Source organism: Trichomonas vaginalis, chromosome III (genome assembly GCF_026262505.1).
Source record: "Trichomonas vaginalis G3 chromosome III, whole genome shotgun sequence".
Lineage (NCBI taxonomy): Eukaryota > Parabasalia > Trichomonadida > Trichomonadidae > Trichomonas > Trichomonas vaginalis.
The window spans coordinates 19,068,405-19,096,106 of record NC_067205.1 but is presented as its reverse complement, the minus strand read 5'-3'; the positions used below and the strand labels follow the sequence as shown (position 1 = coordinate 19,096,106).

The window sequence follows — 27,702 nt, the reverse complement described above, 5'->3', positions numbered from 1 at the left end:
TTAAATATAATCACCATTGGATTCAATCACGCGTTCGCAGCGATCGATCCAGGCTTCAAAGACACGCTTTAAATCATCATGAGAAAATTGCTCAAATTGCTCTCTTACAAAATTTTCAAGATCATCTGGACTCGCGAATTCGCGTCCTTCAGCTCTCTTTTTTAGCGTGCCGAATAAATAAAAGTCAGAGGGTGCAATATCAGGTGAATAAATTGGGTTTGGAACAACTTTGACATTGTTTTCCACCAAGTAATTCATTACCTTATGACTTTTGTGAACTCTTGAATTATCAAAATGAATTGCAAACTTTTGTTTTTGTTGTTTGGATTTCTCAAACTCATCAGAATTGATAATTTGAGTAAGAACATTGTCAATTAGATACTGAGCATTCATCGTATTAGGTTTTTGAAGAATATCAATTGCGATGATGCCATTCACGCCCCAAAAAACCGACAACATCATCATTGGTGTGTCAATTTTTTTCTTCGGGAATGTTTGCGGATTTTCATCCTTCGGGATCCACATGATTTTGGCTTCTGTTGCATATTGAAACCAAGACTCGTCCCCTGTTACTAAAAAGCGAAACTTCTTGGATTGATACGCACCCAATATAGAGAGGAGCTCTTTCGAAGATTGGACTCTAGATTTTTTTTGAACTGAATTAAGGTTGTGCGGAACCCAACGTGTATACGCTAGTTTGTAGTTCAAATAATTGTGCAGATAATAACTGACTGTTGTACGTGGTATCTTTGTCATCTCCTCTATCCTTCTGAGTGATGCTCTTGGGTCTTCATCTAGCGCTTGAAGAATTGCTTTGATTTTTCTTTGATCCGGCGATTTTTTGTCAATTTTTATGATGGGCGCCTTTTTGTTCATGAAGTGATACATCCTAACATGATACATTACAGTGGAATAGCTAGGAGCATCCATACCGAAGCATTTTACCAATATCTCGTAGATTTTTTTACAGTCTTTGCATTTTTTTGCAAGAGCGAGGATGTTTTCTTTATGATTCATTAAAAAAATGAAAAAATCCCGCCAAAATTTCCCGCGAAACCGCCTCCTGTCTCAAAATTCATTTTATATCCCGGCATGGCGCCAAAATACAACATACTCATCATATACATATATTCATATTTTTTATTATATATTTATAATCAGCATATATCTCCTTTAATAGTCTCATATAGAGCGCTGTGCTAAACGCACCTTTGGACACCCTATACTTTAATCGCTTCTGGATAGAATGTTGGGAAGTCATCACCAATTGTTTGTGGATCGAAATGATTGAACAACCACTTTCGAAGTGATGTTCTACCGCCATCGCCAAATGTGATCAATAATTTAACCAATGTTGGGAGAACTTTAGAATCGCGCTTCTTAATAAGTCGGCAGAAAAGAGGGATGATGTAAAGATCAGCATATGACTCGTCAACTCCAGACAAACTTGGAATATCGAAATTATCAGTCAATGCGGTAGCCATGTTTTGAGGAGGGAAGTAGAATGGAGGGATAGTGATCTGTAATGACAAACCTTCTGATTTCTTTGGTGTTTGCAGAGTTACGTTGGCATCTTTAGAAACTTTGCCTGCTTCTGCGAAAAGCTCGACTTCTACAGATGTATTGTTATTACCTGAGATGCAACTTAATGGAATAACTGCTGTATCGATCGCTTTCTCTTTGATCTTAGAATTTTCTTCAACATGATAAAATTGAATCAGCAAATGACACTTTAAGATGTTTTCTGTAGGGACGATCGGTATGAAATCTGGGAATGGGTGTTTTGGATTGCCATTGAACATCGGAGAAACATAAAAATCTGTAAGACCTGTGCAATTCTTGTTTATGATTATTTTGAGAGTCTATAATCTTTTGTAGTTTGGTTTCTCACATACGCAAGCTTTGAAGTAAACTTTTCCTGATTTAAGATTCAACGTAGTCCAAATATCGCGAATTGTGATGATTGGATAAAACATTTTGATACATACTTATAAGATTGACCTAGCTGATTTGATATAATCTCCTATTAAATGTAAGCTCAATTTGATTCGTAAAGATTAACGCCTTATAAGCATAAGTATGTGAACATTTTCTCTTTGCTTCGTTAATATAGATATTTTCATCATCTGAATAATAAAATTATTCCTTATGATCTAAGATAAACTCAATTGTTTTTTTTTCTTTGATCCGAATTCCAGTTTTACGATACGATATCGTAAATTCCTTTAAAATCTGAATCTGAATCTGAAAAATATTTATAAAAGCATTCTTCATTATAATTTCATTAATTTATAGATTGTAGTTTTCAATTATAACGGCGCTTTCAGAATTTTGATATAATCACGTATTTTAAAATTTTTGATGCTTCACCTACTATTTCATCATTCGTCATCGATCGAAGAAAATTATACACGGATACTGCATTCAATAAATCCGTCTCGGGGTATGCATAAACAAAAAATTAAATCAACAAATAAAATGAATGAAGCAAGAGATATCAGACAAATTGATGCTGTATTGCCTCCATATGTATCTGATGATGAATTAACTCTTCAATTTACAAACGATGAAGTAAAAACAATTCAAATTAGGGCTTGGTCTTCATATATAACAATTGCTGTATTTAGAAATGCAAATATGTTTATGCTCGAAAATGGAGAACCATTGAAGCCTGTTTATTCATTAATAAATGAAAATGAACATGAATATGAAAAATCAATTTTACTTAGAATAAAAGGTCGCCAGCCAAATTTAGTTCTTCAATATAATGGAATTTCGGAACGTTATTCATCTGATATGCATGTAAGTGTAGTTATCAATGTTAAAGATTTTACTTATGAATTGCCACAATTAACAAACTCACATTTAATAATTGCTTATGCAAATAAACCAACACATTATGTAAAAAGAATTAGTCAATCAAGTTATGGTTACTATCAAGGAAATCTATATTTTACTGATATCCATGAAAATTATGGGACTTGTGTTCATATTGATATGGAAAAAAGTGTTGAATATGAAATATCAGGAATATTCGATGTTGATGGTTGTCTTCCTGCATTTAAAGATGCTAAAAAAGTTGAAGTCATTTTTTCAGATGAGCTTAAAACACTTAAAATTGATTCAACAATGATAAAAGTCATTTGTATGACAAAATGCGAACAGATTGTTGTTATGTCAAATGCTGAAGGGATCAAACGCGAAGATAATTACACAGATGATTCATCGATTCTTTCATCAACAAATGGACCACAAAATATATTAGTTTTCTTCATAAAGAAATCATTTTGGTCTTCCAAATATAATTATTCAGTTAACACAATTTCCGAAATGCAATCAGCATATTATTTTGAGTCTTCTAATACAAATCAATATATCTATTCTTACTCACCGTTTTCAGTGAAAGTAAGATATTATATAGGACCACAAAGTAAGTCTAGGAGTCATATTTATTGTAAAAATAATAACAATGAATTATTACTATCAGAAGATTTAAAGGAATCAGAGATTTATTCATGTAGTCATACAAACTATATTAACATTTTATTAATTGACGGAAGGATCGAACTTTCTGATTTTAAATTTGATGATCCAAAGATATCAAATGAAGGCTATCCTCAATATGATAATGGAAATTTGAAACCATTATGGTTACCAAAAACACAAACATCGAATGAAACTTCAGGTACTGATAATCAGAAGAATAGTTCTAGTAATAAAGCTCCAGCTGGTGCAATTTCTGGAATCGTCATTGGTATTATTATTGAAATTGCAATATTTATTATTGCATTTATTGTTATCCGAAAATACAAATCATCAACAACAAATACTGATGTAGGTGAAGAAGTTTAAATTTTCTTATTGAATAAAAATTTACATTTGATTTTTCTATATGAACTTCTATAAAAAATATATTGTCTTACAGAAATCTCCAAATTTAAACCATTTCATATAGTTTGATTGTGCAAAACCTATATTCTTAATATAAAATCACTCCCATTTCACTTTATCAAGAATATTCTATTCAAAAGTTATTGCTCATATTGTAATTCAACTCCGCTGTTTTGCTGATAATATAGAATGATTCAAACATTCAAAATTAGTACTTGAAATTAATTTTAATTTTGAATTATAGGAAGGAAGTTCACCGTGGTGTTACCCCCTATCATTTTTAAAATTTAATTCGGGAGTCTTTTTGGCTCTAAACCAAGTTCAAATTAATTGCTTTTAGAAAACATGTTCATTGTGAAGAAGTTACAAATAGTATTTGGCGTCTTTATTATGAAGGAATTGATCCTCCTTCTTCAGTCATTACAGGTGAAAACCAACAAGTCACTGCAACAGAAGACAAATGCTTTGCATACATCTGTAAGTTCATTAAGCTACAAGATAGAGCAGTTAAATTCGAAAATACAAATGATTACTCGATTTTACTTTGCGAAAACGTTTTTTCAAAAGGTCCAGGTACAGTATATATTGAAAATTCTAATAATACTGCCATTATTATTGATAAATTCTGTTCATTTGAAAGTAAATCTACTGTATATGGCCAATTTCTTCATTTCAAAGGAAAAATCAACAGTACAATCCTCCAAGGATCAATTTGTAATGGAGGAGATAGTTCAGCAAATTGTATGATTTACCAAAATTATGGTTTTGGATCACTTTCAAAAACAAACATTTCTAACTGTATTTCATCAATAGATCCAGGTTTTGGTTATTATAATGTTGAATCAACAGTAAATGTTTCATTTTGTAATTTTGAGAATTTAAACGCAACTGACGGATTGATTACTCAGTTTTGGAAATGTCCAGGAAGAATTGACCGATGTAATTATATAAATAATTCTCAAAATTATAAAAATTGGGGAATTGTTTATATTTTTGGTTATAGACTTGATATTTTCGATTCATCTTTCCAAAACAATCCTGAGATTAACAAAGGAAAATTATTTGAAGCAGGTTGGGATGGGCAGATTTATATCTATCGATGTAGTATTGATGATTTATCAACTGATGGAACAGTTGATGTATCAGATCAAGGAACAGAATCATTTCAGAATAATTTGACATTCATTGGATTACGTCCATGTGAAGGAAATCTTGAAATAGTATTATTATTTGTACCAAAGAAAGAAAATAAAATTTGTTCAAAATGTCCATCAATGAATTTTCTTTTTGGTAAATATCATATTTCTATTTTGTTTATTACTAAACGATAAAAATTAATAATTTTTCATATCTTCTGCATTTTTCAAACAAATAACGAGAAAAATATAGAAATAATAATGATATCAATCGATCATAGTCAATGGTAACTTCATGTATAATGTTGTAAACCAAATAGAAATATTGTAAAAATTATTAAATTCTGTTTATAGTAGTCTTGGGAATTAATTCTAAATTAAAGGGATGATTTTGAAAGTCTGGCGTAGTTTGTATTTTAGAGATAAATCCAAAAATATCAATTCTTTCATAGGAGAAAAATATCTTCGGGTGTTAAGTTGTAAACTAATGCAGTGATCTTTTAACACATTATAATAAACTTTAAAATATTAAAAAAAATATTATGTTTTTATTCATACTCATTTTCATATGCACAAAATGATGACATTGGATCAACAATACCTTCATAAACTGTTTGATCGTCAATCATATCAACTTCGAAGTCTTTGCAGAACTTGTTGATCATTTCTGTGCAATCATCCAGATCGGATTTGATTTTATCGATTTCGTCACCGGATTCAAATTCAATCAAAAGTTCGTTCACTGCTCTTCGATGTTGTTTAAGTGCTTTAACAAGACATTCTGAGAACTTAGAAACGTTTTCTTCAAGAAGTTCTGGATACTTTTGTTTGATAAAACTCAAACAGTCACGTGCACAGTTAGGATGTTGCAATGTTGTATAAAGCATTTCTTTGTATCGACAAAGATCTTTTCCGAAAATAACCATTGGTGAATCCTTGAATGCACCAATGGGCATAGAAAGATATGGATCGAAGTCTTTCACAAGTTGATCAAGAGATGTGAATGCTCGGTTCAATGTATTAACACATAATTCTTTAACACAAACTTCCCTGGATCTCAATCTTCTTGATAGAAACACCTTGATGATAAAATGTAATTTTTCTGATGTTTCGATGTAAAGAGTTTTAATAGGATTCTTCAGTTCTTCAGATGATTTCTGTGATTGTTTATTGATAGAAACAACGGATCGGAACTTATCCCATGAATGAGGAGCTTCATCACCTTCGATTTTATCATCCGATGGCTCTAATTGGATCAAACAAATACCATCACCTTTGCATTCCTCATGATGATCGCAATAATCTGTTGGACAAACAATTCCTTCGCGATTCTTCAGTTGTTGAACAAAATGGATTGTTTCCGTCTTCTTGCAGCAGTATATTCGTTGATCTTTCTTGCCGCCTTGTCTTCTTCAACCATGAAGAATGACAATGGAACACTGACACCAACTGTGTTTCCTGTAGAAATACTAGACAAATAATTGGACAATTTAGAACAGATTTCTTTAGACCGGCCGTAATCGCGGTTCTGATAAAGAACACGTAATGCCATTGATGACAAACCGCGCAATGTATAATATAACTGTGCTTCTTCGCATAACCAAACAGATGAATTCAAATATTCAATCAAAAGATTTTCATTAAAATCAGACAACAAAATTTCGGCATCGGCATTCCTGCATCAACTTTAACTTTAGTTTCGACTTGAACTGAAGGAATGAAGAAGAATTCTTGATATGTTCTAGATCGGCCGTAATCATAGACATTGTTTGCCGTTCTGATTGGTTGTGTCGTTGATAAATGGAAACCGGGTGGTTTAGGCAATCGTTCGTTCTTCTTTTTATTTTCGAGTTTTTCATGTTTAGAACGATGTTCAACAACCGTAGCAATTAAACATGTACAATGTAATTGTGAAACAAACGCTGAGATATAATCACCGGATTCGATATTGATACGAACTAATTCACTCAACCACTTTAAGCGCATGTTTGGAAAGTCCATGTTTTCATCAGCCAATGACATTAATTGTTGACAACGAATGGACAATGCTTGTTTTGATGATTTCTGTTTTTCAACAATATCTGCAATGGATAAAGCAGAATCCATTCGATCACTAACTTTCTTTTTAAGTGATTTATTGTCTGGTGTAAGTTCTTTAATTATCAAAATATATTCTTTAAACATAGGAATCATTGAAACTTTGTTTTCTAAAAGAATTGTTGCGTATTCATCAATGAATGAAAGTGTGGAAACATTAACTTGTTCATATCGATTGTAATCTTGTTTGAAACTGTTAATAATCAATGCGGTACTCAATGCACGTGATTTTGCTTGTTTGTACATAATTAATTTAGTAGACATGATGATGAAATTACGTTCTAATGGATATGATTCGAATAATGAATCACAAAGTAAATACAAATACTTGTAGTTATCTGTTGGTTGGTATCGACACAACAAAACTTCAATTAACTGGATGACTTCGTTCATGCAAACACCTAATTCTGATTTGACGTCAAACAAAAATTTGATGTAAATATGTGTCAGCAAATCAAGAAGATTCAAGTTAATTTGTGGACATTCATATGTTGGTTTGATGACATCCAATGTGTCAATGATGATTTTTCCGGTCAATTTAAGGAATGAAATGAAATGACACTTGAATGAGATAGATAATGAATGGAAGAATGATAATAACTGCTTCTGTTCACTGTTTTTGATTAAGAATAAAACAAATGGAATCAATGCAATTTGCATTCGTTTGTTAGACATAAATAATGGGGATTCAAAATGATTAGAACATAAATCAATAAGAGGGAATAAAGCAAATGCGATTCGTTGTCGAATACTATAACAAATCTCATCTAAGTTAGATAACAATCGAGCTAAAAAGCCTGCACAAAGTGCAAATGTGTCGGGATCACGACCGCCAAAACATTGTTGTGTCGACAACAAAAATTGTGATGTAAGTTTAGAATAAGGTGAATACATAGCGTTCGTTGATAATGGTTTCATGTTGTTAGTCATGTTGATCAAGAAGTGCTTAGAAAGAGATAATGGAGATAAGAAAATCCATTGAACTCGTGTAGCAGACATTGGATGTGCAATTATGGGTCTGACCTTAGATATAGTTCGAAGGAATATGTAAACGAATCGTACGATTTCTTCATTTCCAAGATCTGAAAGATTATGGAAGAAGAAGAGTCCCAATGACTCTGTAATGGAATTGCAATCAACATCCTTAGTCAATAAGAAGCAAATCAAGTCAAGAAGTGAGTTGTTAATTGTAATTAAGTCTTGAGCTGTTGATTGAAGTTTGCCATCGGAGAAAACAATCTGCATAATGTCAAGAATAAGTGGTAAAGATGTTGAAAAGTCTGGAATGATTGTTGTTTCGATCTTTCCTTCAATGATTTCATGACAAAATGCTTTAATCGCTTCCGGATAGAATGTTGGGAAGTCATCACCAATTGTTTGTGGATCGAAATGATTGAACAACCACTTTCGAAGTGATGTTCTACCGCCATCGCCAAATGTGATCAATAATTGAACCAATGTTGGGAGAACTTTAGAATCGCGCTTCTTAATAAGTCGGCAGAAAAGAGGGATGATGTAAAGATCAGCATATGACTCGTCAATTCCAGACAAACTTGGAATATCGAAATTATCAGTCAATGCCGTAGCCATGTTTTGAGGAGGGAAGTAGAATGGAGGGATAGTGATCTGTAATGACAAACCTTCTGATTTCTTTGGTGTTTGCAGAGTTACGTTGGCATCTTTAGAAACTTTGCCTGGTTCTGAGAAAAGCTCGACTTCTACAGATGTATTGTTATTACCTGAGATGCAACTTAATGGAATAACTGCTGTATCGATCGCTTTCTCTTTGATCTTAGAATTTTCTTCAACATGATAAAATTGAATCAGCAAATGACACTTTAAGATGTTTTCTGTAGGGACGATCGGTATGAAATCTGGGAATGCGTGTTTTTGATTGCCATTGAACATCGGAGAAACATAAAAATCTGTAAGACCTGTGCAATTCTTGTTTATGATTATTTTGAGAGTCTATAATTTTTTGTAGTTTGGTTTCTCACATACGCAAGCTTTGAAGTAAACTTTTCCTGATTTAAGATTCAACGTAGTCCAAATATCGCGAATTGTGATCATTGGATAAAACATTTTGATACATACTTATAAGATTGAGTTAGCTGATTTGATTTCATCTCCTATTAAATGTAAGCTCAATTTGATTCGTAAAGATTAACGCCTTATAAGCATAAGTATGTGAACATTTTCTCTTTGCTTCGTTAATATAGATATTTTCATCATCTGAATAATAAAATTATTCCTTTGCTTCTAGGGTAAACTCAATTGTTTTTTTTTCTTTGATCTGAATTCCAGTTTTACGATACGATATCGTAAATTCCTTTAAAGTAGTATATGTTGATGGGTTGTGTGACTTTTTTTGTAAACGTAAGAATTCATACAATATTGAACGATTTTGTATCATTTTTTTTAACATATGAAGTAAAAAAATGTATGATTCTTACGGTTTTTATTCTTACGTTTTTGAATAAATCAAGATTTAAAAAATTTTCAAAATTGTAAGACATTTACACTCAGCCCATACATAATGAAATAAAAAATAATTTATTTTATCTTTTATAAAAGAAGCTATATATAGATGATGTCAGGTATTCCGCGATTAATTAAAACAAGTGTTTAAATCATGAATGGAATCAATGAAGTCATAATCAAAGACCTCATAAACGAGAAAAAGAAATTGAAACTAATGATTATTTGAATTTATGAAATCAATAATTTGATTTATTCGCTCTTCAATAATTTCTATTCTTTTTGTTAAATCATCTATTTTCATTAATGAGGTGATTCTTGATTGAGGAATAGATTTCAAACTAACCACTCCTTTTATTTTTGAAATTTTGAATCCATCAACTTTAAACATTTTATTCAATTTACACGTTGTCAATTCTTCAAATAATTTTTTATTATTAGCATAATAGTCATTAAAAAATATATTTCATCACTTATATTCTAATTTTTATTTAGATATAATAAATGATAAATTGATATTTGATGGTCAGAATATTAATTTACAACTTAAAAATGGGTCAATGACTCGCTTAACAATTGGTAAGACTGCATTAACAGGAGCACACACTAAGGCTGTATGTTGTGAAAATGGATGTTGTATGCCATTTATTTAATAAAATACCACAGAAGAGACAAAAGGAACCGTTAATGATGGTTTTGATACTATGATTCAAAGAGGTGGGCACCCTTAAAACATTGATTTTATTTTTATATAAATGGATAACACAGATTTAAAAAATTTAATTGATGATTTAGTACTTAATCAAAAATTTCTTAGTTATTATGAATTAAAATCATATCTCCAAAAATATAATAATAATATAACGGGTGATGATATGGAATATTATTATCCATATTATAAAAATGAAATTTTGAAATATCATAATAAAATAATTTCTGAAATTAAAGACAAAATTAAAAATAATGAATATCAAAGGGAAAAACAAATCACAGCTTAAACAGTTGAAAGATTTCAAAAATAAAGTATTAACAGAAGAAGATATTGATGAATTATATAAATTATATAATCCTGAGCCACAAAAACAAAAGGAACAAAACACCCAGGTCCTTCAGACCATAAATGATGCACAAGCTTTAATTTATGATTCATTAGTTAAACCATATTCAGCCCGACTTTTAAATGAAGATCAACTTTTGGAATTCATCCTTCAACATAAACTCGAAGCGGAAAGTATATCAAACCTTTATATACAGCATATTTAAAACAAATGAATAGAATACATCCAGAATTAATGAAGGAAGGAATGAAATCCAAAATCAAAGCAGATAAAATTAAACCACTTGCAACACCAAAACCTCCAACGACAGTACCTCCTCCTCCTTCAGTTAATCCTTCATCATTCACTTTATTATATCCATTTCAAACATTAAAGAAAGCAAAAAGATTTTAAAAAGGATTTCAAGATATTAAATAAACCAATTGACCCGAAAATTCAACCGTTAAAGGAAAAATTTAGTCGCCCTTCATTTGCTCCATATCCATATTCATACGAAATCGATCATCTGGAATATTCAAAAGGAAACGTTACTTATTTATTTGCCATTAACATTAACACTAGATATTTATATTGCATTCCGGTGAAAGGGAAAACAGAACAGGAAACACGAAGAGCTATTCAATACTTACTAGATCATGAAAGAGTAGATAATATCAGGGGTGATGGTGATAAAGGATTTCAGGCAGCTATGACTCATTATTTCCCACAAATTAATTTTTTCTTTTCATCCTCTCCATATACGTTTCATAATAAAATAGTTGATGCGGTAATGAGAACTCTTAGAGATGCGTTAGGGGTTAACGGTCAGATATACTGGGATGGAAATCATGACTCCATCATACAACAGTTAGTATATTATTATATAATACATGGCATAGAACAATAAACATGAAACCGGTGGAATGAAAAATGATATTTCAAAAAAATGGGAATATATTAGAAAGCAAATGGAAAGGTTGAATGATGTTAAACGTGAACAAATTAATTCGGGGCTCATGAATTTTAAACAAGGGATAAAGTTTTAATTCATCTCGATTATGGAAAAACTGATTAAATCAATGACAAAAAGAAGACGAAGATTTGACACAATAGCTGAATTTGTTAGATATATTAACGGCAATGCATTAGTTGAAGTTGACAATAAATTAATAGAAATTCCGATTTATTTTATTACTCCATTATATTTAAATAATATTTAATTTTTTTTATTTCGTAAGAAATGAGTGACAACGAAGCAGTCAAGAGTCCAGACGATGAATATAAAAAGAAACTAAACAGAATTAAATCAAAAAATATGCTATTACAAAAAGAAGCCACAATGCGGTGGGGTTGAAAACGATAAAGAGAGGAAAGAAATAATCGAAAAATTAGAAACTTATCGTTCAATCATTAAACTGAGTGAAGCAAAAATAAAAGAATTTAATAGAATAAATAAATTGATTGGAAGAGATGAATTTAATAAAGATGAATTTTTAAACTCAATCCAAATTTAATTTTTATTCCTCTTCGACAACGTCTCTCTTTCCATCATTACTGCATAACCACATTTTCTCAGTTTTAGTGGTTTGTTATTTTTAACATGTTCTTGCATCATTTTTATCATTTCCTCCCTTGTTATGATTCGTGGTAAATTTTGAGCTTGTGGGGTATCCATTTATGATAAAAATAAAAATTTAAATTATGCCGTTCTAAAGTTTGTGACAACATGACATTTTGACAACAGTCCCGGAAATGATTTGTCATGACTTCATCGTAATGAGTGTAAATGACCCAAAAATAATGTTTTCATTAATGGTTTCAGGTTATTCAATAATTAATTATTTTTGAAGAACTGAAGGTGTCACTACGTCACCATGTGTCACTCGGTTATTTAACTTCTCTGAAAAAATGAGACAACATGACATTTTGACAACACAGGAGGATTAATGAGGAAGGCACTTATGAAGCATTTTTGAAGAACTGAAGGTGTCACTACGTCACCATGTGTCACTCGGTTATTTAACTTCTCTGAAAAAATGAGACAACATGACATTTTGACAACACAGGAGGATTAATGAGGAAGGCACTTATGAAGCATTTTTGAAGAACTGAAGGTGTCACTACGTCACCATGTGTCACTCGGTTATTTAACTTCTCTGAAAAAATGAGACAACATGACATTTTGACAACACAGGAGGATTAATGCAAAAATAAATTCCAATCATACTTTATAAAGCATCATTTACAGGTATTTCATCGTCAGTAAATGAATCCTCATTATCGTTTGGTTCAACCTGTTTATATAATCCTTTCATTTCTTCTTTCAAAACATAACACCATGTTTGTTTACCATCTATTCTTACCTGTTTCTTATCACATTTATCCTTAATGCTCATTTGGAAATTCTTGTCTTTCATGTCTGATGGTTTGCAGAATAGAGCATTTTTACACGTCATACCTGCACTCAATTCATCATAATGTGTATTTATCCATACATCTAAAGGATTTGTTGATAACTCGATTAAATCTTGTTTGGCTTCAGTCATCTATGATTCGTACATTAAATGATGAAAGGTCATATTGCATAAAATATTAAAAGGTTATCATAAAATTCCTTAGTGCATGAATCCATTAAATTCTTGAAGTAATCAAATTGACCCTTGAATTTACCATTAACCCTTAAAACTACGTATCTTCTGTCTCCAACTTCAATTTTGACGGGGTAGACGTTATTAGTTACGAAAATGAAATTGGCAACATTCTGAGCTGTTCTTCTGATTCTTTTCATTAATTCTAATCTCATTATCCGTAATAATTGATTTCAAAAGCGTTGAAGTTTGCGAGTCTATCTTCACCTACATTCTTGAGTTCATTAAGTACAAGAAACATTTTATTTTCAACTACTGAGTTGAAATTACCCGTTAGCTCACTTATTTCAGTAATGTTTTTACATGAATAACCTGCGAGAAGTTCAGAATAATGTCTGTAAATCTGTTTTTACCTGTTCCTTGAAGTCCTTTCAAAATAATTGCTGTTTCATTCTTGATTCCAGGATGTTGAATCATTGATGCAATCCAGCCGAGAAGGTATTTATACACTTCATCGTTATTATCACAAATGGCTTCTTTAATGAAATTCATAAACATCTCAATTTTTGAGTAATCAAGCTTTTCAAGAATGTTGTATTTATAACCCTGAAACGTTGAGAAAAACATCTGGAGAATCAGATTTAAAGCAAACACCCTTAACGGTTAATGAAGACAATTGATTTAATAGTACGTCCCATGCTGTTATGGTTTTACCTTCTTCTTTAAATAATTTAATCATTTTGAGTGACTCTTTCATGTTTGACTGAAGAACAAATGATATTTGATTCATTTTGTCGTGGATATTATAGTCCTTTTGAATGAAATATTTGTTTCCACAATCTACAAAACGGATTACACGTGATAAATCCTCAATTACTTCAGAACTGTTTTTATACTGATGATTTTCAGCCCTGCGTCTAATATCTGTTATCAAAAACGAGTCATCAAGTTTGATATCAAATGTTATTTTTGGCTTACGTAATAAAGGTAAAACATATTCATCATAATATTCCTTTTGATAAAGTTTTAGAATCTTCACCAAAACAAATGGAGAAATCATTAAATGTGCATATCTACTACGTGCTTTTTCAAAATTACTTTTTGCATTTTCAGTTAAATTGCAGAAATTATAAACGTTATCGTATGCTTCATTAATTAAATGATTAGGTAACGAATTAATTGCTTGAAACAGTGTGAATAATGTAACTTCTTTTTCTAAATTCATGTTTCCACCATCATTATGTACTTCAAAATCACAGATGCCATCAACTATGCTCTGGGCAAGTTTATCGTCAATGTTTACATCTTTGTTTTCATTCATTATACTCTTTATTTCTTCGCTCTTCTGTTCAACTCTTACCTTAATATTCAAATCATTTAATATATCGTTTACTGTTCTGGTTAATGTTGAATCATAACTTCCACGAATGAATGAGTATGTATTGATTGGTTCTGATGCATTCTTGCGAACTCTTGAATCAGCCATAACTACTAATGAACGCTTTGAATCATCAATAGAAGTCATTATGTCAATATCATAATCATTGCAGGAATAACATTTAATCATTCTGTTCGAAACTGCATAGAAGAAATTAGTGTTGCAATAAATGTGAAGACCTCCTGATGCGGTTTTAACGATAACATCTTTATCCGAAAGTTTTGATAAAATGTCTTTTCTAACTGTTTCTTTAAGTTCATCATTGTATGATTTATTGATATCAACATCTATAATCGTTAAATTTGAAATTTTATTTAGTAATAAAGCCACACCAGTTTTCCTTCCTCTTCCTCCATCATGTTTGAGGTAGTTATGTAAATCAATCTTGTTTTCACCAATTCTTTCGTTGAGGGTTTTAGTTTCTGCCACAACTAATTCCTCAACTAATGAATCAATAACTTGTTCATCAGAAACGATAAAGTTACTGTTGCTGTTTGTTGCTGTCATTTATATAGGAATAAAAAAATAAAAATAATTTTAAAACTAACTTTATTTTTGGGCTGCATCAAATTTTCGTAAATGTTGTCAAAATGTCATGTTGTCTCATTTTTTCAGAGAAGTTAAATAACCGAGTGACACATGGTGACATAGTGACACCTTCAGTTCTTCAAAAATAATTAATTATTGAATGACCTGTGTTGTTGTCTAAATGTCATGAGTTAAATAACCGAGTGACATAGTGACACCTTCAGTTATTCAAAAATAATTCATAACTACCTTCCTCCTGTGTTGTTGTCTAAATGTCATGAGTTAAATAACCGAGTGACATAGTGACACCTTCAGTTATTCAAAAATAATTCATAACTACCTTCCTCCTGTGTTGTTGTCAAAATGTCATGTTGTCTCATTTTTTCAGAGAAGTTAAATAACCGAGTGACACATGGTGACATAGTGACACCTTCAGTTCTTCAAAAATAATTAATTATTGAATGACCTGTGTTGTTGTCTAAATGTCATGAGTTAAATAACCGAGTGACATAGTGACACCTTCAGTTATTCAAAAATAATTCATAACTACCTTCCTCCTGTGTTGTTGTCTAAATGTCATGAGTTAAATAACCGAGTGACATAGTGACACCTTCAGTTATTCAAAAATAATTATAACATAACTACTTCCTCCTGTGTTGTTGTCTAAATGTCATGTTGTCTCATTTTTTCAGAGAAGTTAAATAACCGAGTGACACATGGTGACATAGTGACACCTTCAGTTCTTCAAAAATAATTAATTATTGAATGACCTGAAAACATTAACATAAACATTAACGTAAACATTTATTTCTGTAGTTCATCCATTACTTCATTACCTAATTAATTACAGACATAAAATATATTTAGTTCATTCAATAAACACGGTACCATGCGAATATAGTCACAAATGGTGGCATGTAATCTTTACCCAAGCCTGTTGGATTTGTTGTGAAAGTGTGTGACTGATTTCCTCCTGGTTCAGTTGGTCGAAAAGTCTTTTTTGCTGAATGGTTATAATCTGGAGATAAAACATCATTGCCAGCTTTATAGTCTGAGTTGTATAATGGGTGGTCTCTTAATGAGTGGCTATGGTCACCAGAAAAGTTTGTAGTTCCTGTATGAGTGTGCGGTGGAAGGTTTGCTTCAGTAATTTTCTTCGAACCTCCTGTTTGCTTTGAATATCTAGCACAATAGAGGAATTTATCTACAATCTGTTCCCACATACCGAAACCTAAAACTTCTGAAGGATTTGTTGAGTTCATTGACGTATAAATAGAACCAATGGGGTAAATCATCTCAAGAATTGTATTTAATCCATTATGAATATTGAATTTATTATATAATATTGAATTTGGGTGAGTATTTAAAACTGGTCTTGTTATCAATATTAACGTATTATTTTTGAAAATTGCTTTTCTAACATCTTGAAATTTTGTGATTTCAGACCAGTTTCTTCCATCACTACTGATATTTACTAAATCACCACATCCTAAAGCAATGAAATACCCATCAATATAAAATAAATTTGTAAATCTATAATTTTGAGTAAGTTTTGGAGTGAATGAATAAACCAATTCCCAATTTGATAAATCCTGTGATAAATAAATATGTCTGTTATAACTTACAGGATATGAATAGACCATTTCACCTGAAACGAGAACATAAACATTTGATCCATAACATAAAGCTTCAATGTCTCCATCAGCTTGAAAAATTTGTTCAAATTGACCTTGTGATATTGAAGATGATCTATAAATTTTATCATTTTGTAGGATAAAATACATGTTGTTAATGTAATACCACTTACTTGTATAATCAATTTTCAAATCTGATGACATCATACTAAACATATAATAATTTATCCCATCCTCACTAATGAAAATTTGATTGACTTCATAAATTAGTACCCATTTATTATTAACACATCTAATAGGATTATTTGAATATTTAAATTTAGCATCTTGATTTAAATTACATTTGAACCATTGGATACAATCGAATGAATAACAAGGGCAAAAATCATCTTCAACCGTTATCATTCCCATAAATTTACCGTTATTATATTCAACATATAAAATTCTTGGATTAATGATTGGCTTTCGTGTATCAGGATTCAAAACAGATGGAGTAAATGATTCATAGTTTTTAAAATCATTTGTTTTAAAATAATAAAGCACTCCAGCTGTATAAAATAAATACATGGTCACTCCATCGAAACATATCCATTCAAAAGAATCTATATCAAAGGTTTTATCTGATGATTTCATAAAATTTAAAAATGGCGGAGTAAAAATAGACCTCTGATTGTTTATTTCTTCATTAACAAATGATATATTAGCTTTCTTATTTAACTCACTATCCACATATTCCTTATCTGCTTTCTTATTTAACTCATCGTTAACATATTCCTTATCCGCTTTAAGGTCTAAACATCCTGAAACCCATCCTGTATCGGCTTTAGTTTTTAAAATCTTTGATGTCCATTCATGATACCATTCAACCATTTCTTTAATTTCATTATCTTTTTCGTTAACATAAACCAAATTTGCCTTCTTCATTAACTCACTATCCACATATTCCTTATCTGCTTTCTTCATTATGTCATTTAGGAAACCTTTTATGAATTCCTCATTTAAATTAAATCTTCCAATCTTCAAAACTTTAGGAAATGCATTTAATGCGTAATATCTTTGTTCTTCTGGTGGAATTGATGTTATATCATCCGTTATACCTTTAATTTTTGAATTCATAAATAAAATTTCTTTTATATTTGATATCACCGCACCACCTTTGCAAACGAATTCGAAATGGTCATTTTTCAATACTATCTCCAAATCTCCATATTTCAACCTTTGCGTTTGTTCTGCCGTCTTTGAATTATATGCATATATGGCGTATGTAATGGTCTGAGGGACCTGGGTGCTTTGTGCCTTAAGTTGCTGTGGTTGCTGTTGTTTAATCATTTATTATGATTTAAAAATAAATATTTAATCAGTTATCTCATCACCTATTTTTTCTATTTGAAATTGCCATAATATTTCATTCATGAATTCTAAATCACAATCAAATAGGTCAGTTATTCTAAATTTAATATTTGATAAATCTTTTGAATGAAGAATAAATGAATTCCCAGACAATTGAAACGGATATGATAAAGAAAATGTGTTTAAGTTGATGGATAAAATGTTTTGTATTGATGGGTAAGAGTTAGGGTCTAATGTTTGATGTGAAAATCTCATTGGGGTATTAACTTTATCACATTTGATTAAAATGAAATTGGAACCAGTGTCAGAATACAAAACATCCCCAACATCTTTTTCAAAATTTAATATCCCCAACAATGAACGAAGATGAGGAGTACAAAATTTAATTTTCAGCGGAAATTTAATAAGGTTATTTATTTCATCAAGTTCAAAAAGTTTATCGGGTTTTGATTTAAAATTTTCTTCATACCATACGATAAATGATTCATTTAAATAACTTAAAATCGTGTTAATATCCCATTTCGCTATCACATTATTTATATACATATCATACGTTTTTTCATGGTCATCTTTAATAAATGATATATAATCTGAAGGGTCTAAAAGAATGGGATTAAATTTCCCACTCACAGAAACGAGAGTAACATTATAAATTCCGCTAACTGTTAAATTTAATTCACAGTTATTATTCGAAATAATATTGATAATTGACATTTTTATTACGATTAAAAATATGGTAAAGCGTTATTTTCCAGTGATAAATAAAACTAGAATAAGATTACCTCAAGAATTCATAAATTCAACGAATAAGAAATTCATTCATGTTATAAATTTTAGTGTTTTCAGAAAATATGAGTCAATGTCATATTCATCAACAGGTTATATTTCACTTCATTCAAATTTAGTTCAATCAAACCCATATAATGACCATTTCATAAGATTTTCAGATGGTATTAAAAATGTAATTGATAGATTAAAATATGAACAGATTGACAATATCGAATTTTTGGAATTTTGGTTTAAATATCCTGATGGAAAAAAAGATTGAAGTTAAAGATAAAGCTGATACTATAACAAAAACAATTACAATGACCGATCCAGATAGTGGGGAACAAAAAGAAATAAAACAAACGATAGAAACCGGTGAAAGGTCAATTATTATCGATTATGATTCAAAGGATTATTATTCGATAATGTTAATGCTTGAATATTAAATAGCCTTAACAAAGAATTTTTCAAGTGATATTTTATATTCATCAACTATTTTATTATAAATATCATTATATGTTAAATGAAGTTCAGTTGTTGTTCCGTTCTTTGATATCTTAATTGTGCTAATATCCTTTATAGGATTTATTTTTGCAACTGTTCCGCAGCATGAAACCTCATCATCTATGAAAAATTGAATCTTAACGTCTGAATCTTGAACATCACAAAGAATGGCGATAATGTGAATTAATGATTCATAAGGTAAAATAATTAAACCTGATTGGTCAATTAAATTTATTATTGAATCATAATTATTAATTATTATATCACGGTAAATTTTCATTAATTCAGAATTAATGTCTATTTTATATGGCGCATTGCGACTGGAATCGTAGATTCCTGGGTTCTCGATGTTTGATGAAAGAGGTGGGGGGTATGTTGGATAAGTGGGAATTTCAACAGGTTCTTTACCAGGTTCAGATAAAATGATTGGGTCTCCATCTTCTTTATTTTGCTCCTCCTCCTTTTTCGGTAAGTCACGAGTTAATAAATTTGGTTGAGTTGCTGACCTTGTTAATTCAGGGCTAACATTAACTTTAACATTTTGAATAATTCGTGATTTATCATCATTTACGTTATAACCAACCGTAATCTCTGCTTTTGCGTTTGTGTTCTTTTGACTTGTGAAACGTCTTCTCATTTATAATTGAATAAAAAAAAGAAAAATATATTTAAAGTTTTATTTAGTTGTTACGGTAATATCCCAAGGTTCATCATTGTTTGCTTATACTTTCTTTGTAACTGCACCAATTATGTTATTGATATTGCTTTGAGTTTCTTCCAGTCTTATTTTATCATTTACAATATCTTTAATCATTTCATTACATGCATTCTTAAAACCATCTGATTTTTCTAATTTACATCTATCACTTTCTTTAATTAAATCAAAGTTATAACCTTGTTGAGAATAAAGTGGTTTCTTTATCAATTCCTTGAACGCTTCTGAAAGTGAAGATGAAGAAATTCTTGCCACTTGAATTGGTTTAAATTCTGCTTTCATTGCTTCTTTCTGTTCATTGAACACTGGATCGAATAAAGCAACTTTAAAGAATTTCTTAGCTGGAATTTCAGGTCTCAAATTTGCATATTGACCATCAAACTGATTAACATATCGTGGTAATCCATCCGGTCCCTCTTCAATAGCATTTAATTCTTCATTGAAATAAGAATATGGATTATAACGGTATGAATTAATTGGACCATTTTCACCTTCTCCAATGTATTGTTTAACAGCTTTTCCATTTTCATCAAATTGTATAGGATAACGTTCATTATATGCTTTACGTTTAGGATAATCAGTTATCGTTAATTTGTAACCATTTATGACTTTAATATTACCTTGACCATCAGTAACGAAAACTTCATTTATACCATCAGGTTTTCCATTTGGACCCGTAATGTCTGCTTCGTGTGCTTCCCAATTTGGTCCATGACGTTTGGCATATGCTTGAGCTTCTGGTAATGTTAAAACGTTTCTCATTTGTTTAACATCTTTTTGAAGACCAGCAACAATATGAACTAATTCTTTCATTCCGTCTGGAACTTTCATAGTTCTATTATATGCACCCTTTTTGTTTGTCCCTTGTTTTAATGGAACCTGTAGAAGATTTGCTATTTCTGTCATGTTTAATTATAAATAAAAAATAAAAATTAATTATAAAAAGTTAATCAAATTTAACACTTCCTTTATTTAAATCAACTATTATTTTTCCATGTTCACCTAATTGCTGATATTGTGTGTAAAGTTCATTAATGCTCATTGGTAAATTCACTTGATAAAGCATAACGTTCAACTGTTGACGACTAAAACCACTGAAAATGAAAAGGGTGGACAGGTTTGATTTAATGTTTGTGCTTAATGCTTTGAAATATTGAACAGCCATAAAGAATGAACACTGAATGTGTCGACATTGAGTTAATAACTGATTAAAATATGATTTCTCATTAGTTATTAGTTTTGATTTCACGGCATCATCTAGAAAAATTAGTGAATGCAAAAATTCTTTATCAAAATTTGAAATAGAAAGTGTTTCAAATAATTCATCCCGTTGTTTATCAATAATTTTATCCTCTAATCCTTGCTTCTTGATTGTATTATATAATTCTTTATACATTAAAAAGTTTTTTAAATAATCTTCTGCTTCTTCTTGTGATAAATAAATAATTGGAATTTTGATTAAATGCTTTAAAGATTCAAATGTATCATCTGAAGGTGAACCTGAACGGTTGATATAAATTAACACGTGTGAATAGGGTGAAGTGTTAGCAATAATGATAATTTGTTTTAATATCGTTAATGTTTTACCTTTATTCTGTTTACCAATTGCTGCAGTGATTGAATTTAAATAACATTCAGAATATGGAATTTTCATTAATTTTTCCTTAGATAGAGCATTTCTATTATCACTCAATGCTTCATTAATCATATCATCTACGTATGTATTATATACTCCCGCTAATTCTTCATAAGGGGTGGATGAATTTAAATCCATTTAATCAAAAATAAATTTATAATTTTAAACATTTCTATTCATCAATATTTCATCATATGAACTTCTATACTGTGGTGGTGTACCTGTTGGATGATATTTCAAACCTTCATCCGGTGTCCATGTCCAATATGTAGTCCTAGTAAACCAAACCTGAGGAGGATTTGTCACCTTTGAACAGTAAGTGTCATTTTCACCCTGAATGATTGGATAAGCTTTCACTTGTACTGTAACTTGTGAGTTGAAAGTTTCTAATCCATCAAAGAATATACCCGCTCCATCACGTTGAACTGGAATAGTGCATAAGAATGAAGTTTGGTCTTTCCATGTTCTAGCTAATGGCGTGCCATTATCATCATTCAGTGGTCTAGTTAATGAGTCCTCGTATTCTTCTGTGCATTCATTCACTCCATCTAAATCAGAAGCTTGAAGCATACGTGTAAAGAATATGTCGCCCACTGTGGTCATCGCTTGATCGGGGAAGTTTCTGGAATCTATAGTGACCTGAAGACCTCGAAGCATTGGATTTTCTAAAACTGTTCTTTGCATTGCATTCTTCGGAAATGTTAACACAACATCTGTAACATTATGAAGAGCGTATGAGAAATCTGAGCTAATACCTTCAGGAGTGATGCAACCTCTATTTAGTGAACGAACGTCAATATGTTGAGCTGGAATCATGAATGGATCTTCCTTACTAAATAAACGTGGTATTGCTTTAACTGATTCTTCAATTAAACCGTATCCTGGTGTAATGCATTTATCCTCTAAAACTTCCATCTTTGTGCATGAAATAATAACGTCATCAACTGTTGCGTCAGCAGATGTAGCGGCTAAGCTTGTAATTAATTTGGCAGGAAGTCCGATTTGTTGGAATTTGCGATCATATTTATAAACATGATTCATAATCTTTTCATAATTTTCATCAGTTATCTTTTCATAAACGTAATTTTGTAAATCAGCAACTCTTAACGGGTCAACCTGACAAAATACTAAAGTATCCCTGAAAACATAATATTTAAGAATGATTTCACCAAATGATTTAGGATAATCATCGAACGCCTGAAATGCTAACAAATCATTTACCGGAATAATCATATCAAAAGTGACATCAACTTCTTCATTTGCTTTCTTGAAAACTTCTGAAGGGTCAATATATTTACCACATACTGAGTTATCATATTTTTGAACATTATTATATAACGAATGAACAAACTTTTTAACTTTCCTTTCTGATTTTGGTTTATATGTTGCAAATGCGAAAGATTCACGGGCGCAATCCATCTGAAGATAACCGGCATCACCTCTTTCGGTTTCTACTTCTAATTGTTTAAAGCTTTGATTTGATGATTTGTAACCAACGAATAAACGCATGCATTTAAAAGCGGCATCACATGTGAAAGCTTTATTTGAAACTAGAGTTGCTTTAACTTTGCGTTTAATATATGTGTCACCTAATTGGTTCACATCATGAGCCGGATTTGTAATTCTTAAATGAGTTTGTTTATCATCAAAATATGGAGCATCAGAGTCATAGCATGAACTTTCAAGTTCTCTATAATATCTTCTACCGTCATTCTTTGCGAATATTTCATTTATCTTTTCGAATGAATGAAACACATTTCCATTAATCGGTTTAGTGTTTGGCACCAAATAGTTAGTCGTCATTTATTAATAAATAAAAAATCAAAATTAAAAGATGAAAATGAATTTTTAATTTTAATGAAATAATCAACTATGGCTGCAGGATTCTTTAAAAAATTATGGGATAAAGTAAAAAGAGGAGCGCATAAAGTTTGGGAAACAATGAAAAAAGGAGCAAATTGGATATTTAAGAATAAAGAAGCAATTAGTGACGTTGCTGAATCAATAACACCAAAAGCCGCCCCAATAAGAGAAATATTAAATAAAGGAGAAAAAGTTTATCAAAGACTACAACCGATACTAAGATAAAAATAATATTTATTTATTTTTCCACTATCTACCTCCTATTTTATTAAGTATTCCTTCAGCAATTCCACCAATTGCGTTACCTGCTTGTGCTCCCATTGCCGGATTACCTGCTTTAGTACCTAATACTCCACCTATGATAGTTCCTGCCATTTTCGCTACTGGTGCCAAAAAGTTTGCAACGGGTTTAATAATATTTTTATGACCCCAACCCGCAGCTTTCTTAATTCCTTCCCATAATTTTTTAAAGAATCCTGCAGCCATAGTTGATTTAATATTAATTAAAAAATATATTTCATCACTTATATTCTAATTTTTATTTAATGATAAATGAAACCAATTTTAAAAATAAATGAAACAGAGGAGGAAGAAATAAATGAAAGTAAAGATGATAAACAAAAAATAAACATTATTAAACCAATTACTGAAATAAAAATTTTTTCATCTGTTGAAGAATTTAATGACTATTATGCTAATAATAAAAAATTATTTGAAGAATTGACAACGTGTAAATTGAATAAAATGTTTAAAGTTGATGGATTCAAAATTTCAAAAATAAAAGGAGTGGTTAGTTTGAAATCTATTCCTCAATCAAGAATCACCTCATTAATGAAAATAGATGATTTAACAAAAAGAATAGAAATTATTGAAGAGCGAATAAATCAAATTATTGATTTCATAAATTCAAATAATCATTAGTTTCAATTTCTTTTTCTCGTTTATGAGGTCTTTGATTATGACTTCATTGATTCCATTCATGATTTAAACACTTGTTTTAATTAATCGCGGAATACCTGACATCATCTATATATAGCTTCTTTTATAAAAGATAAAATAAATTATTTTTTATTTCATTATGTATGGGCTGAGTGTAAATGTCTTACAATTTTGAAAATTTTTTAAATCTTGATTTATTCAAAAACGTAAGAATAAAAACCGTAAGAATCATACATTTTTTTACTTCATATGTTAAAAAAAATGATACAAAATCGTTCAATATTGTATGAATTCTTACGTTTACAAAAAAAGTCACACAACCCATCAACATATACTACTCTTTAAAATCTGATTCTGAATCTGAAAAATATTTATAAAAGCATTCTTCATTATGATTTCATTAATTTTCTGTTTGTAGTTTTCAATTATAACGGCGCTTTCAGAATTTTGATATAATTACGTATTTTAAATTTTTTAATGCTTCACTTACTATTTCATCATTTGTTATCGATCGAAGAAAATCATACTCATACACTTCATTCAACCAATTTGTCTCGAGATATGCATAAACAAAAAATTAAATCAGCAATTAAAATGAATGAAGCAAGAGATATCAGACAAATTGATGCTGTCTTGCCTCCATATGTATCTAATGATGAATTAACTCTTCAATTTACAAACGATGAAGTAAAAACAATTCAAATTTGGGCTTGGCCTTCATATATAACAATTGCTGTATTCAGAAATGCAAATATGTTTATGCTCGAAAATGGAGAACCATTGAAGCCTGTTTATTCATTAATAAATGAAAATGAACATGAATATGAAAAATCAATTTTACTTAGAATAAAAGGTCGCCAGCCAAATTTAGTTCTTCAATATAATGGAATTTCAGAACGTTATTCATCTGATATGCATGTAAGTGTAGTTATCAATGTTAAAGATTTTACTTATGAATTGCCACAATTAACAAACTCACATTTAATAATTGCTTATGCAAATAAACCAACACATTATGTAAAAAGAATTAGTCAATCAAGTTATGGTTACTATCAAGGAAATCTATATTTTACTGATATCCATGAAAATTATGGGACTTGTGTTCATATTGATATGGAAAAAAGTGTTGAATATGAAATATCAGGAATATTTGATGTTGATGGTTGTCTTCCTGCATTTAAAGATGCTAAAAAAGTTGAAGTCATTTTTTCAGATGAACTAAAAACACTTAAAATTGATTCAACACCGATAAAAGTCATTTGTATGACAAAATGCGAACAGATTGTTGTTATGTCAAATGCTGAAGGGATCAAACGCGAAGATAATTACACAGATGATTCATCAATTCTTTCATCAACAAATGGACCACAAAATATATTAGTTTTCTTCATAAAGAAATCATTTTGGTCTTCCAAATATAATTATTCAGTTAACACAATTTCCGAAATGCAATCAGCATATTATTTTGAGTCTTCTAATACAAATCAATATATCTACTCTTATTCACCGTTTTCAGTGAAAGTAAGATATTATATAGGACCACAAAGTAAGTCTAGGAGTCATATTTATTGTAAAAATAATAACAATGAAATATTACTATCAGATGATTTAAAGGAATCAGAGATTTATTCATGTAGTCATACAAACTATATTAACATTTTATTAATTGACGGAAGGATCGAACTTTCTGATTTTAAATTTGATGATCCAAAGATATCAAATGAAGGCTATCCTCAGTATGATAATGGAAATTTGAAACCATTATGGTTACCAAAAACACAAACATCGAATGAAACTTCAGGTACTGATAATCAGAAGAATGTTTCTAGTAATAAAGCTCCAGCTGGTGCAATTTCTGGAATCGTATTGGTATTATTATTGAAATTGCAATATTTATTATTGCATTTATTGTTATCCGAAAATACAAATCATCAACAACAAATACTGATGTAGGTGAAGAAGTTTAAATTTTCTTATTGAATAAAAATTTACATTTGATTTTTCTATATGAACTTCTATAAAAAATATATTGTCTTACAGAAATCTCCAAATTTAAACCATTTCATATAGTTTGATTGTGCAAAACCTATATTCTTAATATAATTTCACTTCCCATTTCACTTTATCAAGAATATTCTATTCAAAAGTTATTGCGCCATATGTAATTCAACTCCGCTGTTTTGCTGATAATATAGAATGATTCAAACATTCAAAATTAGTACTTGAAATTAATTTTAATTTTGAATTATAGGAAGGAAGTTCAATATGGTGTTACCCCCCCTTTCATTTTTAAAATTTAATTCGGGAGTCTTTTTGGCTCTAAACCAAGTTCAAATTAATTGCTTTTAGAAAACATGTTCATTGTGAAGAAGTTACAAATAGTATTTGGCGTCTTTATTATGAAGGAATTGATCCTCCTTCTTCAGTCATTACAGGTGAAAACCAACAAGTTCCTACAACATCGAGCAAATGCTTTGCATACATCTGTAAATTTATCAACCTACAAGATAGAGCAGTTAAATTCGAAAATACAAATGATTACTCGATTTTACTTTGCGAAAACGTTTTTTCAAAAGGTCCAGGTACAGTATATATTGAAAATTCTAGTAATACTGCCATTATTATTGATAAATTCTGTTCATTTGAAAGTAAATCTACTGTATTTGGCCAATTTCTTCATTTCAAAGGAAAAATCAACAGTACAATCCTCCAAGGATCAATTTGTAATGGAGGATATAGTTCAGTAGTATGTATGATTTTCCAAAATCAATGTTTTGGATCACTTTCAAAAACAAACATTTCTAACTGTATTTCATATCAAAGTACAGGTTTTATGTATAGAGATATTGAATCAACAGTAAATGTTTCATTTTGTAATTTTGAGAATTTAAAAGCAACTGACGGATTGATTACTTATTTTTATCATTGTCCAGGAAGAATTGACCGATGTAATTATATAAATAATTATCAAAATTATGAAGATTGGGGAATTGTTTATATTACATCTTATAGACTTGATATTTTCGATTCATCTTTCCAAAACAATCCTGAGATTAACAAAGGAAAATTATTTAAAGCAGGTTGGGATGGACAGATTTAT

The 27,702-nt window shown here is 30.2% G+C and overlaps 6 protein-coding genes and 3 pseudogenes across 9 annotated transcripts, besides 2 other annotated features; 2 read left to right on the top strand and 7 right to left on the bottom strand.

The window, feature by feature from the left end:
- TVAGG3_0728660 lies at nt 1–1,127 on the bottom strand (annotated as a pseudogene). The gene has a single exon. A coding segment is annotated over exon 1 (1,127 nt).
- Nucleotides 1–1,223: part of a mobile genetic element that runs on past the window's edge.
- Nucleotides 1,224–2,997: 1,774 nt separating this feature from the next.
- Nucleotides 2,998–3,852, top strand: TVAGG3_0728640 (synaptogyrin family; the record flags this gene model as incomplete). The annotated part of the gene is made up of 1 exon (XM_051244417.1): nt 2,998–3,852. One exon carries the CDS (start codon nt 2,998–3,000, stop codon nt 3,850–3,852), a length of 855 nt encoding a protein of 284 aa, XP_051091004.1.
- A 1,723-nt stretch (nt 3,853–5,575) lies between these two features.
- TVAGG3_0728630 (uncharacterized protein) lies at nt 5,576–5,914 on the bottom strand (the record flags this gene model as incomplete). The annotated part of the gene is made up of 1 exon (XM_001294597.1): nt 5,576–5,914. The coding sequence occupies one exon, from the start codon at nt 5,912–5,914 to the stop codon at nt 5,576–5,578; it is 339 nt and encodes a 112-aa protein (XP_001294598.1).
- A 209-nt stretch (nt 5,915–6,123) lies between these two features.
- Nucleotides 6,124–9,032, bottom strand: TVAGG3_0728620 (uncharacterized protein; the record flags this gene model as incomplete). The annotated part of the gene is made up of 1 exon (XM_001291639.2): nt 8,567–9,032. A coding segment is annotated over one exon (466 nt), but the record flags the coding sequence as incomplete, so codon positions are not given.
- Nucleotides 9,033–11,123: 2,091 nt separating this feature from the next.
- Nucleotides 11,124–22,538: a mobile genetic element.
- On the bottom strand, nt 13,807–15,172 carry TVAGG3_0728610 (annotated as a pseudogene). Its single transcript has one exon. A coding segment is annotated over exon 1 (1,366 nt).
- Nucleotides 17,596–18,156, bottom strand: TVAGG3_0728600 (uncharacterized protein; the record flags this gene model as incomplete). Its single annotated transcript, XM_051244416.1, has 1 exon — nt 17,596–18,156. A coding segment is annotated over one exon (561 nt), but the record flags the coding sequence as incomplete, so codon positions are not given.
- TVAGG3_0728590 (uncharacterized protein) lies at nt 19,544–20,086 on the bottom strand (the record flags this gene model as incomplete). Its single annotated transcript, XM_051244415.1, has 1 exon — nt 19,544–20,086. A coding segment is annotated over one exon (543 nt), but the record flags the coding sequence as incomplete, so codon positions are not given.
- On the bottom strand, nt 20,189–21,070 carry TVAGG3_0728580 (uncharacterized protein; the record flags this gene model as incomplete). Its single annotated transcript, XM_051244414.1, has 1 exon — nt 20,189–21,070. A coding segment is annotated over one exon (882 nt), but the record flags the coding sequence as incomplete, so codon positions are not given.
- Nucleotides 22,539–25,715: 3,177 nt separating the features above from the next.
- Nucleotides 25,716–26,569, top strand: TVAGG3_0728560 (annotated as a pseudogene). The gene has a single exon. A coding segment is annotated over exon 1 (854 nt).
- Nucleotides 26,570–27,702: the final 1,133 nt, after the last annotated feature.